Raw genomic sequence first — 17,039 nt, 5'->3', positions numbered from 1 at the left:
ATTAATATTTTATGGACTTCAGGACTTCAAATATTAAGTTTTGGGGGTTCTGCAACATTTAACTGTCAATAACAGTTTATCTTGTGTATATTTGTACGATCTTTGGATTTTCAGTTGTCTGGTATGCCATCTGGTGATAGTTTTTGTAACTGCTCGTAGTGGGATTATGCACTTCAGCGGACGAAGTAAATCGTGAAAACGAGAGAGACTAACCGTTTTGTCCCTTTGTTTCTTATCGAAAAAGAAGATAAAGAAAAAGACGAGTTTCTTCTTCTTCTTTCTGCCCCTTCTCCCTTCCTCTTCCATCCCTCCCTCCCCCTCGCTCACACACACAGGCGCTCGCACAGAGAGAGAGAGAGAGAGAGAGAGAGAGAGAGAGAGAGAGAGAGAGAGAGAGAGAGAGAATAAATGGAAATATCTCTCTCTATCTGTGTGTGTGTAGTAATTAACCTGGTGAGGTAAAAAAAATGTAACATATAGAACCAAAGAGAGATGTTATTCTACACTTTCCCAGTTTTGCTCAAGACAAAAAAAACGAATAAGGAATACTTTCTACTCCAACCTCAAGCTCTATTTTTCTATTTCTTATTTACTCGTTGAATAGTGTTCCCATTATATTACAGCTTGCTGTGTAAATAAACCGACGAATGATAAGTATCTGGAAGTGACTGGGGTTTATTTAAAGGGAAGACAAGTTGTTTAATCTACGAACGGCCGCCTGCGAACACTTCTGCAGCGAACCGAGGAGGAAGCTTTCGATGCACTTGGAACGTTCTTTCCGGAGCACCACGTCCGACGTAAATTTACCGAAGAGGATACTCTCGTGCTATTTATAGAAGTTCCGCAAATCCCCTTCGCTCACTCAACAATGCTTCTCCCCTCTGTGGGATGTACCAACACGTCACATAAGAGCTCGGATCGCGGGTGTCAGTAATGAGCCAATCCGATTTAATCTACTTTGTCCGCTTTTTATGTACGTATTAAATTATCAACTGAAGAGAGTGGGAAATCAAATTGCTTTTCACACTTAATCCTCTTCGTGTTTCTCTCTTTCGCTCTTAACCCCATTTCCAGCTGCCCCTTTCACTTCTAATCCTCTCTGCCTTATTGTCCCTTTCGTTTTTAATCGTGCCAATGGTTGTCCCTTTCGCTCTTAACCCTGTTTATGGTTGTCCCTTTCGCTCTTAACCCTGTTTATGGTTGTCCCTTTCGCTCTTAACCCTGTTTATGGTCGTCCCTTTCGCTCTTAACCCTGTTTATGGTTGTCCCTTTCGCTCTTAACCCTGTTTATGGTTTTACTCTTCGCTCTTAACCCTGTTTATGGTTTTACTCTTCGCTCTTAACCCTGTTTATGGTTTTACTCTTCGCTCTTAACCCTGTTTATGGTTTTACTCTTCGCTCTTAACCCTGTTTATGGTTTTACTCTTCGCTCTTAACCCTGTTTATGGTTTTACTCTTCGCTCTTAACCCTGTTTATGGTTTTACTCTTCGCTCTTAACCCTGTTTATGATTTTACTCTTCGCTCTTAACCCTGTTTATAGCATGGTTGTCCCTTTCGCTCTTAATACTGTTTATGGTTGTCCATTTCGCTCTTAATTCTGTTTGCGGTTGTCCCTTTTCCTCTTGTCCTTGCTTTCGGGTATCCCTTTCAAACTTCGTCCGTATCGCAGTTACTTCTTGAACACTTCATTCGTTTCCAACTATAAAAACGAAATGAGCTGAGAAGAGATTAGACAAAGTCTCGGTCTCTTATCAAGACATACAATTTAATTACATTTCCTTCATATTATATTAAGGTTAATCCTACTACATCGATATGGTAACATTTATATCACTATAGATATAGTGTGTATAATATCATCATACATACTGAGTCTAAATATGGCCAAAAATAAGATAGTGTAAAATACTGAATGACCTATGAAAGAGAAAGGCGACATTCCTCAAAATTTCATCTCTGGTACAGTGTCTCTCAAAAGTTTTAGGACAACGACATTTTAAACTAGGCAACCCAATTTACACAAGCCGTTGGTGGGTTGCGTGCAGAGTTAGGCTCAATTTCAGGGTTGCCACATGCACAATAGATATTTATAAAATACGCGAAAGAAATATAAACAAGTATTATTGTATAAAATTATTAAAAATATCACTATTATATCGCAAATGACAAAATTCTTTCTGAAAGAAAGAAATAGGTTTTCTAGTATTTCATCGCTGATGAGTCTACAGTAAGGAAAGGAGGTGAGACGAAACGAAAGGTTACAAAGGAGAAGAGAAAGAGAAAGCGAAAGGAGAAGAGGAAAAGTAGAGGAGAGAAGAAAGAGAGGATAGACGAGGAGAGGAGATGTAGTGAGGAGAATGGAAAAAGATTCGAGGGGAGATGAGGAAAAAAGAACAAAGAAGAGAAAAGAGGAGTAAAACTAGACGAGAAGAGGGAAGTGGAGAGTAGAGTAAAGGAGAGACAAGGAGAAGAACGAAAAAAGAGAGAATAGTGCAGTGGAGTCGGAAATGTAAGACAGGAAAGGAGATAAGAGGAGTGGAGAAGAGTGGGATGGAGATAAGATGCGAGAAAAGTAGGGAAGGCGATACGAGATAAAAGCATAACAGAAAGAGGGGAGAGATGAAGGAGAAGGAACTGGAGAGAAGAGGTAGTTGCAGAAAATATCCTCTGAGCGTCAAGAATGGATGCATTGGTCAAATTATCGACATGACACATTCAATAACATTTTGAAATGTATTGGAGAATATATTAGATCGGTGCGAAATGCCTTTTGGCTGAGTTCAGAGCAAGTTAAAATCTTCCATGTAAGATCTTTGATTTTACCTGCGATTACACCACTAAAAAAATGAACGTAATTTTTAATATTTATAATTATTATTCAACTTTTCTCCACTTCTCGGTTCGTTGAAATGGAGATTTTGTAATTCAATATTTCCCCTCCCCCCATCGTTAATTCCAAACGGAATCATTCCGTTTCACACGGCGTGGACAATGAACACAATGGGATATGTCTAAAACTTACGAAAATTTTCTGCTACCGGAAGGGTTTGAACCTACGACCATCAGATTGACAAACCTGAACGGTAGCCACTACCCTACAAGCTTTCGCTCCTTAAGCCAGGTAGAAGGAGCTGACCAATGATAAATGTAGATGTAACTCTCCTGCATGTAACGTGCAAACAAGTATTATTTGTAACAAAGAAAACGAAAGTAGTACGACTCGGCGAAAACATTTAATGGAGGATTACACATGGTGAGAACTTTTCATTCGATATTTGCGGAGGTATCCTTGCATTGAACCCGATAGGGAAAAGGGGTAAAATTAGCATGTCCTGAATTGCCACACATATAAATAGTTATTTCATTAATATTTGTCAATGTCTTGGAAGCAGTACACAATTGTCGTTAGAGTATCATAATTCACGATCTTATATATAAAAATATCCCGTTGAACGTGTGTGAATTAATTTATTTGTTTATTTTTTTTATAAATTCCATATGCAGAACAATGTAGCCACTATATACTGCTATTATAAATAATGTTACCCTGCTCTTGTTTAATGGAAGGGATATTTTTTAAGGAACATCTAGTATGGAGGATCGAACGTGGGACCGCAATGCTTTCAAGAACTCTAACCAATACACTACGCCCTTTGTTTTCTTGTAGCTACAGTTCCTAATTATTCTGTCGCCTCAATATTGTAAACGTCATCTGCAAAAAAGAAGTTAAATACTCAGATATAGCTCTGTAGTTCTAGAATTACTTTATACACATACATTTGAATGGGGGCTCGTCGGGCTGATCCCCCGACACTCCAATACTGGTCTAAGATCTCCACGCTACAACAGGTGACGGAGGAACAGTGTGGGAGGGAGACCAGCAGTCGGTAGGTAAGCCAAGGCCCTCATCGGGCTGTAGAGCTATGGGTTATTATTATTATTACATGCATTTGAAATTTAACTCTGAATTTCTTTCTTCGTATTAGTATATCTAAGCTTGTGAATACGTATATTTTATTTGTAATTTTATAACGGTTTCATGAACATCTACGAAATAGTTCCTTATAACTTGGAATATGGTGAATAGATATGAAATGTCTTGAAATTAAATTTCGATCACTAGATTTTGGCAAGGGAATTATGTGTGATCCGTTTCCAGTTATTCATTGCTTAAACAAACGTTTTAAAACTATGTGGAATTTTCATTCTGGGATAAGTTTCTTTACTTGCTACATGTATGTGAACTACACTCTGTCCCACTTATCTCTGGAGCAGGTGAACGAAGACAAGTATCTGAGCAGCGATGAACACGTGACAGGAACGGGATTGCGTGGAGGGAGGAAACCCACTTCAGTTACCAGTCTTAGCAGCGTGCACTGATTCGCTCTGTCCACTCGATCCCCTCCCTCCTCTCTCCTCTCTCCACTTCTCTTCCGCTATGCGCGGCTTTGCTCCAGAGATGCTGGGACAGAATACAGTTAATTGTTTCTCAAAAGGTATCATCTATCTCTGTATGCCACACATTTAATTCTTACTCACATGGAAAAAAAAATGTCAATTTGTATTCAGGGGTAGTTTCACAGTTACAAACTATTTTGGCCTTGATGAGAAGTTTAGTGTAAGTAGGCATTTTGTTTATAATTTTGAAATTGAGGTCGTCTAAGGTTGAAATCGTCATATTTAGGGCTTGAACTCGTCACCTAAGAGGTTGAAGACCCGTCCTGTTCTTTGTGCGTGACCATCTTTTTATTTTTCTATTCATTATTCATCCTCATCCTCGCGATTAGCCAAAAGTAAAATAAGAAAAGTCCTCCTCTGTGATCGTGCGGTCTAAGGCGCTGTGCTTTGAACTCCGACTGCGGGACGGCATGTGTTCGAGTCCGCCTGGGTTCAGTCTCTGGGATCTCGGCCTGTATATAGGACCGGTGGCAACCCACCACCGTGAGGAAATTGGGGAGCTACGAGTGAGTAGCGTAACCCGGTCTCGGAAATCTCCTATGGGGCATGTTCCTGGGTAAACAAAAAAATAATCGATCAGACATTCGATTATCGAAGGCGATAAAATAACCTCCGGTTGACCAAGTTGCCAATATAAATAAATGGAATACAGATTGTCTTCGAGCTTACATTGTTAAAAAGAAGCGGATACACGTATTACTATCCCAATAATTATTCAATACGGTGTTTTGTTTGTCAGGAATTATCACTGGAACTATTGCATGTTGAGCTGGTACCTACCTAGCCGCCTCTGATGAAATCTACCATTTTTCAGGTTCTCTTTAAAATTCAACTCTGGTCACTTGTAACGTGCTGGGTGTAGACACTGTGCATGCTTCGATGCACAGTGTTTTGCGATAAGAAGTGGCCTTGAATAGCGTGAGTGAGTCAATTTGATTGCGAGCAAGCTAGACTACCAAGCTTGTCTGTCTTTGAAAACCAAGTCATTTGTTTCACGGTTTCCGAACGCGATTGCTATTGTAGAAGTACATATTCTCTCAAAAGAGCAAGAAAGGAAATTCGACCAATGTTCTCCCGTCGTTTAAAACCAAATATTGTCTATTAAACGAAAAGTTCACGATTGTCAATAAACGGTTTAACCTATCCGAGCATAAGGTGAATGTAAATACTAAATTTAATAGAAGGGTTCTCCAAAATTTCTCTTCCACTGTCTACGTAAGGTCAGTACTCAGGGGAGGGGCCATGTGGGCCATGCTCCCCTCTCGAACTCTCAAATATTTAAATGTGAACCTAATAATAAATAAATACGAAAATAACATCGTCGATTTTTAAAATGTGTAAAAATTTCAATTTTGCTCTTGCATAAATGAACCTGTTTCTTGCGCAAAAGTCTTCAAGCTGCAATATTGGGTGGTTTTAGTTTTATAATCATTGATGCAAGGCTACCAGACGTCCGATTCACCGATTTAGTCAGGACAGTGCGCTACTTTCAATCCCTGTCCCGACCTTTTCGAACTGCAATCGTGATGCGAAAATGTCTCTTTATTATTGTTTTTTTGTTAACTCACAATTAGACATGATCTTTATTTTATGAATAATTCTAAGTACGCAACATTTAATTTATAAATATCTTATTTTCTAAACAAAGAATTATCATGACATTTTAATGGCGCTCGCACTATTTGAATTATTTTGTAATATCTGTCTGTCTCTGTCTCTGTCTCTCTCTGTCTACATATATATATATATATATATATATATATATATATATATATATATATATAATTGGGTCTGGCCCCTCCTTCAAATAAATCCTGCGTACGGACCTGGTCTACGTCATTGACAGAAATGCAAGCAATAATCTTATTTATTTTTAACCCAATTAAAGGAAAGTGTAAGTATTTAAAAGAAATAAGAAAGAGCATAACTGTTGCTTTTCATTAGAAATTGTTGTTCTTCGAGGAAGGAAAATTAGAAGGATTTAGTCCAGAACCTTAACACAGTGTCCCACGAGTTTCTCTTGACTCATACTGTCAAATGTGAGATGATTTTATAAATAAAATTTTCCGCCTGTTTACGTATAACGTTGCGCAGATTTGGTAGTTCGCACACGGTGTAATTATTTCGTGTTACCTTACGCAACAGCAAATACATTTCATAAGACTGTTCTGGACACAAGACTTGCATCAGTAAACAAGCATCTTGTCTGTTACAGTATCACAGGAAAAGAATATCGTCCTGTAATGTTCAAGCCTCTAGATATTTTCCATTAATAATGTCTAATCACAATAATAAGTTAGAAGAAATAACTGGCATTTTCACAACTACCAATATTCTCGTTCTTAATCACTTCGAAAATTATTTCTCGAAGATATCGGTTATACTACAAGAAAGCATATCAAAATTAAAGTAAAAGTTCAACTACACGTATACCAAACGACATTTACAATATTGGAGAGACAGAATACTTAAAAACAATTGCTGTTTCATGCGAAGGTAAAGGCGTGGTGTAATGGTTCTTCTACCTGGTTTAAGGAGCGAAAGCTTGTAGGGTAGTGGCTACCGTTTAGGATTGTCAATCTGACGGTCGTAGGTTCAAACCCTTCCGGTGGCAGAAAATTTTCGTAAATTTTAGACATATACCATTGTGTTCATTGTCCACGCCGTGTGAAACGGAATGATTCCGTTTGGAATTAACGATGGGGGGAGGGGAAATATTGAATTACAAAATCTCCATTTCAACGAACCGAGAAGTGGAGAAAAGTTGAATAATAATTATAAATATTAAAAATTACGTTCATTTTTTTAGTGGTGTAATCGCAGGTAAAATCAAAGATCTTACATGGAAGATTTTAACTTGCTCTGAACTCAGCCAAAAGGCATTTCGCACCGATCTAATATATTCTCCAATACATTTCAAAATGTTATTGAATGTTTCATGTCGATAATTTGACCAATGCATCCATTCTTGACGCTCAGAGGATATTTTCTGCAACTACCTCTTCTCTCCAGTTCCTTCTCCTTCTTCTCTCCCCTCTTTCTGTTATGCTTTTATCTCATATCGCCTTCCCTACTTTTCTCGCATCTTATCTCCATCCCACTCTTCTCCACTCCTCTTATCTCTTTTCCTGTCTTACATTTCCGACTCCACTGCACTATTCTCTCTTTTTTCGTTCTTCTCCTTGTCTCTCCTTTACTCTACTCTCCACTTCCCTCTTCTCGTCTAGTTTTACTCCTCTTTTCTCTTCTTTGTTCTTTTTTCCTCATCTCCCCTCGAATCTTTTTCCATTCTCCTCACTACATCTCCTCTCCTCGTCTATCCTCTCTTTCTTCTCTCCTCTACTTTTCCTCTTCTCCTTTCGCTTTCTCTTTCTCTTCTCCTTTGTAACCTTTCGTTTCGTCTCACCTCCTTTCCTTACTGTAGACTCATCAGCGATGAAATACTAGAAAACCTATTTCTTTCTTTCAGAAAGAATTTTGTCATTTGCGATATAATAGTGATATTTTTAATAATTTTATACAATAATACTTGTTTATATTTCTTTCGCGTATTTTATAAATATCTATTGTGCATGTGGCAACCCTGAAATTGAGCCTAACTCTGCACGCAACCCACCAACGGCTTGTGTAAATTGGGTTGCCTAGTTTAAAATGTCGTTGTCCTAAAACTTTTGAGAGACACTGTACATTACTAGTAGACGAGGTTATCTGAAAAAATTAGTCACGTTACATTAAGTCGTACTATACTTGTAAACACGAAATTGGGCGGATGCTTTGCAGTGTTGTCACATCGGTGCCTCTGCATCTGTTTACAATTTAATATATCCAGAGGTCTCACTGTCTGTCTTTGCAATATATCTAATATACATAAGTGAGATCAGTATTTGTTGGAGATGTGAGGAATGGCATCGGAGCGATCCCTTTGGAGAGATGACTGACGCTTCGACGCTGTGTGCTGGGACTAGCTATTCTTTTCCTTTGCACGCCTTGTCGTTCCCACATACGGCACCAGTGCATTTCTGCACAGACGACTTATTTCATGGCCGCTGGCATAGCTAGGAAAAATCGAAGGCAAGAATTCGAAGGATAACACCATCAATCTGCCGAGGCAAGTTAAGAGAAGATTAGTAAGACACTGGCTTAGTGAGGCGATTGATTATAATTTAAAGCTTTGCTCGTTTTTAATACCTTTTTGTCTCTTCCCTCGCGTCCCATAATGCTTCTGTGTAGCATCATTTATCACGATTAATTGACGGCAGTTGCGTAACAGATTAGGAAGAAGGGGGCGTTCTCTTCTTTATTCGCCACGTCAGCTCATTAATCTCTTTATTCGTGGCGTAGAAGCTGTGGCAATGATATTAAACTTTAATTTTCCCCGACGTTATCCTTTCTTTTTTCTAGTTTCCTTTCCAGAAACCACTTAACACTAGTCACGTGCTCAACTTCATGAAGAAGTTTCACGGAAAAGTTGCGCTGCTTCGGCACCTTGTACTTCTTTCAGTTATTCTACAGTTATGAAAATATTAGTTGAAAGCCTATCTTTGGGGGGGGGGGGGAGGCGAAGTTCGTTTTAAGTCTACGTATACGTTCAGACTTCACATATCCAATTGAAATCAAAACAATACACAACGGGTTTCCCCTGGAAATCTAACCCAGTACCCCTTGATCTCACTCCAAACTGTAGTGGAAAACACACTTTCCCGTGTGCTTCTCAACATGGACATTTTCCTGGTGAAACAGAACGTTTAATACGGCAAAAATCTACATGGGCAACTTCATGTCAGTTTCCAGACAGGTGTCCGGTTACATTGAAGCTCATGGGGTAGTAGCACGTCTAATAACTATGTCATTTTGCCTATGTCATTTAAAGGAGTACGCATGCACGAATTTGGAACGTAACATGTTCCCTTCAGACGACAATGATAGATAAAATGGGGAAGTTGATGCGTGTGATTGCAGTAGGGTTCGATCAGGTTTCCCCAATGGGCAAATTCATAGCGAGAGAGAGAAAGTCGTTACATGCAATACCCCCATCAAGAAATGAAGGTGGCCTCCCCGATGGCACAGTGGTAGCGTCGTCGCCTTGTAATCAAGGGGTCCCGGGTTGGATACCTGGTGGAGGCACAAGTGGTTCGGATCCCACTTTAAATTGTAGGTCCAGTCCCGATTAGCCTTACTGTGCATAAAGTGAACTTAAAACAACAAATCAATCAAGAAATCAACGAAAAAGGAATAACAACGTACAGCACTGGTTCCCAAACTTTTAAAAGCCGAGGCTACCATTAACATTTACGCTGAATAGTCCGGAGGTTCCAGTACAAAACTGTGAATTTTACATGTAAAAGCATGAAACTTGACAAGCTTCATTTTTATAGATAGTTAGTAATTTTAAGCCTTGTATGCATCTGCAGAATGCAATCTGAGTAGCTACATTGGAAAATGGAGCTAAAATCAGATTTCAGTCTAATTTTCTCTCTCTCTCTTCCTTTTTATTTTTCTTCCTTTTTTTATTAAGCTCTATCTAAACAACACTTTCTTCTCACTTCAAAGTTTTCTCTAAAATCTGAGTAGCTACATTAGAAAATGGAGCTAAAATCAGATTTCAGTCTATAATTTTCTCTCTATCTCTTCCTTTTTATTTTTCTTCCTTTTTTTATTAAGCTCTATCTAAACAACACTTTCTTCTCACTTCAAAGTTTTCTCTAAACCGTAAAGGTTTCCACCAGGTCAAAAAAGATGATTTTTAGCTTAAAAAATAATATGGGGCATTCCACGAAAAGTGGCCACACTCTACGTAAATAACAAAATGACTTAATCTGGAAATTATTATTGTTTTTAATTGCATTAGGGTTTAAATGCTTGCGAATGCATATACTTTACATTTTGATCAACAAAAAAATATTAGCATCTGTAGCCTATGTGCTTCACAGACAAATTAGGTCAAATTTTGCTACATTTTTAAAGGGTCACGCACGTAACACATTTTTTTTAATGCTTTGCATGCATTGAAGCTGTCATCAGATTCAATTTTTTTTTCATTTGTTACCGGACATCACAAAGTACTTTATCATTCTATGAAATCAGTTCATTGTGAATATTTTAATCCAATCTCATGTCTCGAACCTTACATTTTGTGTGTAAAATCCTGGAATGCCCCATATGGGTTTTCGAAAAACGCCTCTCTGTTCTTTTTTTTTTTTTTTTAAGGAACTATCTTCAGTTTTCTAAACAACCGAAGGTGTCAAATAACTTCAACAGCACTAGTAAAAAAAAACTGACTGTCTCAGGCAAACCTGTACGGACGGTCGCTCACCTCCACTTTCAAGTTCAACAAAAAGCTTGTTTGAGCTCATTTAATGCTCAGATATAGTAATCGGAATTGGACCCACAGTTCAAAGTGACATCTGGCCAGCTGTGTTACCTGCCTGCAACGGAGATCGAACCCGGGCACCTTTAATTACAAGGCGACAGTACACAGTAGGGAATCCGAACACACACCGTCGAAATCCAGTTGAATCCAGTCCCGCTCAGTGTTGCCACTGCCGAAAGCTGTTGCGCCGGAGCGTATATTGATCCTCCAGAGGGGCCCCGGTGTAGAGTCCTGATAAGGCAGCACGTGCCACAAATCCTTTCGGTTAAGTTGCGTCCTGATGGGGAACAGGGAGGAGAGAAATGAGGTCAAGAAAGGCCGGGAGAAAAAGATGAAATTGCGCGAGAAAGGGAAGGGGGAAATCCTGATAAAAGTGCAGGAAGCGTCGCCTGGAAACGTGGGGGCTAAGGCTCATCGCAGCGTGAAGATGTCTTTAACGATGATGGCATCTTGCGTGAGAGTGTCTCGACAATGGTCGACGTCTTCAAACGGAAGGACGATAATGCATTTTTTTTCCGTCATAAATGTTTCGCCATTTCATCCGTGGGAAGTCACGGTCTTTTGTCATTTGACGGTTACATTCCGCAAAACGAAACTTGAAACTGGATACATGACACGAATCACCCAAGGCACTAATAGTGTTTGTGATGACGTCAATATAAGGTGAGGAATGCCGTACTCAAAACATCAATCAAAATGTAATGTAGAAGCTTCATCTGGTTGCAGTGCATTTACGCTCCGAAGATCTCCAGGTCGTTTCCGAATTGGCAACTGAAGCCGTTACGGCTAAGTTGGACCTTTGGCCGAAAGCACAGTGGCGATTATTATTAGGGTGGACTGACGATTGGGCGAAATATTTCAAGTGGGCTCTGCTCCAATTGTCATGGCTACTAACATCCTCCCTCACCCCCTCCCTCTCCATCTCTGCCTTTCTTCCAGCCTGTTCCTCTCTATTTATTTCCGTCTCATTGTTCTTCTATTTCTCCATCTGCCTATTCCTTTATATCTTAGGCGGCTCCCCTGGCGGATTGGTTAGCACATCGCGCTACGACAACAGAAGTCCCGGGTTCGAATCCTGGCCTAGGCATGGATGTTTGCGAGTGTCCATTCATCAATTTCATCACATCATCACTCATCCCCATCTTCGCAAATTAGCCAAAAGTGGTACAAGAAACGAATTTTCTCTCTTCTCTATCCCAATCTGCACTTTATCTTTTCTAGCCCTTTTGCCTTTTTCTACTCATTTTGCCTTTTCTCTATTCCTATTTGTGTTTCTTGCTCTCTTTATATCTGTATTTACCTCTTTCTGTCCCTATTTGTCTTTACGTGACCCTTTTCCTCCCCCTGTTTTTCTCTTGCTTCTTTATCCCTATCCTGATGTACGTCTCTATCTTTTCTTCATTCTTTCTTTCATTATCCCTGTCTTTATTTCTCTATCTATATCCTTCTCCAATTATCTTTATTCCTTTATCTATGGCACTTTCCATCTTATTTCTCTTTCTTCCTCTATATCTCTACCATTTCTTTAATCTTCTTCTCTCTCGCCTACTTATTCTTTGATGTGTGATTCCAGATTCAATATAAATAAGGGGCCTCCCCTGTGCGCAGTGGTAGCGTCGTCGCCTTGTAATTAAGGGGTCCCGGGTTCGATACCCGGTGGAGGTTCGGATTCCATTTTAAACTGTAGGTTCAGTCCAGATTAGCCTTAATGTGCATAAAGTGGACTTAAAACACTAAATCAACAATCAATATAAATGAATCTGAAAATTTCCCACGTAGTCAATTTGAGTGGGTAGGAGGGTGAACTGACACTACAGGCCAGAAGGTTTATCGTGGAACAGTTCCCGCCACTGAGCTGAGGGTCGTTGGATGACAAACGTATGTTTTGTGCACATAACGCGTACAGTTTCACGAGTCTTTCGAAGGGGCAAGCAAATATTATTATCAAACGCTTCGAGGACAAATTATTTTCTTCTAGCCATCTGAAATACCTGATCCTTGTATATCGGTTGCCTTCCTCTTCACTGTGAATGTGGGAACCACGTGTTCAAATTTCCCTCGCAAAGCGAAGAGCAAGCTCTAACTGGCAGAGCACATGCTGCTCCCAGCCTCTTAGTGATTGGGATCCCTCACGTGATGTCTACCAAGGTGTTCCAGCAGACGACAGACCAACGGAGCGGTACCAGCCAGGATAAACCTGCTGGGAACCGAAAGAACTCTTGCAGCCACGCTGCGCGACAAAGAAGGGAACAAATCACAAAGGCCGCGATAACGTGACAAGTACTGATATCGCATGCCTTCGCCGTCCGGGAATAGTGCGATTGCCCACCCTACACGCAAGGGAAAGCTAATGTGAAGATAATGCGGTTAATGGTTCAACGGGTTACTAACTCGGAGAGTAGTAACAGCACGTAATATCTAGGACATGGCTGGGTGCTTGTTGGCGATAAGAATCCCAGCAGCACGAAAGTAAACACGCATAGTAGCTGCTAGCTATAAATTTACAACCCGCGATTATATTCAAATGAAAAACAAAAAAAGGAAAAAATATATAAAATTGTTGTGATATACAGTCACGAAATTCGATAGCAAGAAGAAAGTTGGGCAAAGTTTGTCCATTTTGAAGACAGAAGTAACTTTGAAATTACCAAAAAATAGTTTCCGTTAACCGGAATGGTATAATAGGCGACAAACAATTGACTGCTCACCAGAACCAAATCATTTTAGTAATTGTGCGCATTTGTTTCGAGTTGCCAAATAATTCGGCCAAAATTACCAAAGGCTACTAAACCTTAAGTGTATGCTTACCAAAAAAAACTTAACCAGCGCGTTTTGCTAATTCAAGGGAATCAGCATGTTCTGTGTATATGCTCGGATAGGCTAATTGGAGCTGCGATTAACAATTTCAATGCGTTTCTAACTATTGTACAATGCTCATTCACTTCGAATCGAACCCGGAACATCTTGACTTCATGGAGACAGAATATATACCATCGCGAGACTTGACAGTGCATTTGATACTGTCAAGCAGTGGCGTAGCATGGACATTTCGGGTGGGAACGCCAAGTCCGAAGGAAGAGTCGGCCCTTTCTTGCTTAATAATTTACTTATGGTATTAGTCGCCACAGGTATTATTTGCCTGAAGTAAGCTGGGTTTTCAATAAAACATCATCATTGCATGTTTTAGCTATAAAATTAGATGCCTCACTATGCCAGAGATGTTATGAACTCTGGTGTTCTATACCTTTTTTTTATATCTTTCTGCATGACGCAAGTCATTAAAAAGCTACCTGAATCACAAGCGCCTCTGCACAACAGTAGACGTCATTGTTGTGGGCGATCCAACTATTGATTGATTTGGTTTATTTTATTTCGCTTTTCTACCACTTTTGGTTAATTGCGAATATGAATATGAGTGATGATATTGATGAAGGGACACTGACAAAGAACACCCGTGCTCACGCCGGGATTCGAACCAGGGACCTCTGTCGTCTTGGCGCACTGTGCAAAGCAGAGTGGATGATCCAAATATTGTACACTCTACTGACGTAACAGTGCCGATTAGTAATTCAGACCACTGTTTATTACATCTTGAGAATGCTGATAAACATTTTAAAATAATTTTCTCCAGAGACCATTCTATGTTAAGAGTTTTCAAATGAATGCTAAACATTTCCATTCACACAATATTAAGTAGTTAGATAACGAAAAAATACAATAAAAAAAAAGAATAGTTTTGCGGGTTAAGTGGTAGAGCAGCCACAGGCTGAATTTCTATCACGAGGACTTCACCAACTTATTTGACAAAAACTGTGTTGATCTTTTAGTTTCTATTACACATCGCTGTTCGTGCGATAAATTATACAATGCAGTGGCCATTAAGAAGCAGTATATTTGAGATTGGTAAAGTTACGTCAGTCAATATTGCGTATTGTAGCATCACACAGCACGAGTTGCATGAGCGCGAAGAGCGAAGAACCGGGTAGGAATTCTGCCGCTGTCGTCTGCTTCAGAAGGCAGGAAGGGTCACATGAACCATTCACGGTAGACCTCTCGTACGCTGGCGTAAGAGAGCCCATTTACGCGCGTGCTGTAGAAATGGAAGCTTTTCCTCCATAAAGGCAGCAAGGAATATAGGAGTCCTGTACGCCGAACCTGCTCGGCGTCCGGCCGGGAAAGGCATTGAAAAGAGATGCTAGAACGAGTGTTGAGAGTGGAGCGTTGCAAGCGGATCGCGAAAAATAGCCATTATAATGCCATGAAGGTCAAACACATATGAAATTAGTCACGTTTTACTTTATAATCACAGCATTTAAGCATTTTTGAAATTTTAAATCTTGGAACGCCGGGCATACGGGCGTATTAAAACGCTACGCCACTGCTGTCAAGATGCCGAGGTGTCTGATTTGGGTACATTGCAAGCAAAAAAAAAAAATGTTTTCCTCAATACTATCTGTTCCGAGATTTCCATCAGTATGATCAGCATCCACTCTAAGAACTACGTCTATTTAAGCAAATGCACGTGAAAAAATATGAGATATCCTATTTGCTAATTTCGATATCAGCCAGGCATCCGCAGGAATTGTGCATAGAAATGTAGTGCGTGTTACAAAGCAATATTATTTGAATAAACTCTTACGGTAAAGTTGTTGGGAGCTTTTTTTATGAATAAAGTAAAGGTATCTATAGACGGGCCAATTTCAGAATTAACCGACAAAAAACTAACAACTTTTTCCAAGTCATGTGGTTTAGACCGACTTCGTTCTTGCTGTGGACTCTCATGTGGATTGGTTAACGTAGCGCGGTAATAAGTCAGGGGTCCTAAATTCGAATCCTCAGAAAGCTATTGTCGTGTCATGCTATTTTGTCCTTTCATCTTAAGTCTTTCTCGTCGCCGGGATTAACACAGATGAAGAAAACCGAGATCAAGAATAAGTAATACATTATTTATAATTATCACTACAGGGTCAAATGTTGGATACCAAAGATTTAGGGGAAAAGCCCTGTGTCGATAGCAATATGGAACACAAATGTCCCAAATGAGAAAAGCTCCTTACCGACACTAAAACCCACTAAATATTTGACATTATTGACAATTATCCGTCCCCCTATAGGGCAACCTACACAGGGGCAAAAACACTGGGCAGCAGCCAACCACGAGTAGTATCCAGACTGCGTTTCCTGACGGCAGGGCCTCTTTACCCGGCAGACATGAGGCAGGGTGTATAATATGTGGAAGAGAAGTTTAACTTTTGAGCGCCTTCTAGAAGATCGTCCCTGCATAGGTGACGTGAAATAACAACAGAAATAAAAAACGAAGTTTCGATTTCGACAAAGCTAATTCACATTATTGAAAAAAATTATTCCCGGATAATTTCTTGAATTTCCGATTGGCAAGGCTTTAAAGAATGCATTTCCGTGTAAAAACAACTTCCAGGTGAGATTTTTGCTAGGGGTATTAAGTTTTGCCTGCTAGAGCATAAGATTGGCCTAAATCTTGCCAAACGTACATGTACGTCAACTCATAAACAGTGTACCTTGGCATAAATGTACGTATAGAATGCAAGGTAAAATGTTATTTCAAGAAACTGATGACTAACTAACCTCTGTTCGTGAGCGTCGTGTGCTGCTTTCCCCTCTCGCCCTTCCTCCAAACGGAGGAACCGCCGCCGGCCTCGCTTGGGGGATAGATCCATGGCTGTCCTATGGGACCAAAGCAGTTCTACGGACGTGCAAAGAACGAAGCGGCACACATCTCAAATCGCCAGACGAGCGATCAAACCACCTCATCGCACCAGCAGGAGACCTGCGGACGCCTTCCACGTAAGGGTTTCCAACCGACCTGTTTTAGGTCAAAACAACAAGGCGGCAGTGCGTCCGACTGCCACACGGGAGACACGGATTCGATTCCTGGGGTGGGTGACCTCAGTTGGAAATTTTCTTGCCTTGGCAATGTGCTGTCACCATCAGATCCTTAAATAGTTAGGTAACACACACAACGTCTACAGGATCTAGGAGTCATTTTTTTTTATTGATGGTGGCTATACCTGCTATATCGGCCTTCTACAATTGCTAACGCTGTCTGTTTGTAATCAAGGAGTCACGGTTTCGATTCCGGCTGATAGCATAGTCTATACTGACTGCACACTGGGTCAGACTCCACTTTAAACTGTATGCCCCATCTCTAATAGACTATCTAAGCACGGTGTG

General features: G+C 40.1%; 1 protein-coding gene across 7 annotated transcripts in view; it reads right to left on the bottom strand.

Annotated features, from left to right (window-relative positions):
- The window catches only part of KrT95D (phosphofurin acidic cluster sorting protein KrT95D), a 325,608-nt gene that overhangs the window by 152,078 nt on the left and 156,491 nt on the right, over positions 1 to 17,039 (bottom strand). Inside the window, exon 1 of one of the 7 annotated variants that reach the window (XM_083118861.1) lies at positions 16,434 to 16,540. The exons of the other annotated variants lie outside the window; for them this stretch is intronic. Within the exon in view, the coding sequence (XP_082974987.1) occupies positions 16,434 to 16,525 (92 nt within the window). The 5' untranslated portion in view covers positions 16,526 to 16,540. Of the gene's footprint in view, positions 1 to 16,433; positions 16,541 to 17,039 lie in introns of those variants that run through there. 7 annotated transcript variants of the gene reach the window in all.

The sequence above is a fragment of the Lepisma saccharinum genome, chromosome 3 (assembly GCF_977018435.1).
Source record: "Lepisma saccharinum chromosome 3, izLepSacc3.1, whole genome shotgun sequence".
Taxonomy (NCBI): domain Eukaryota; kingdom Metazoa; phylum Arthropoda; class Insecta; order Zygentoma; family Lepismatidae; genus Lepisma; species Lepisma saccharinum.
Note: the sequence above shows the minus strand (reverse complement) of the source record. Positions and strands in the feature narration are given on the sequence as shown.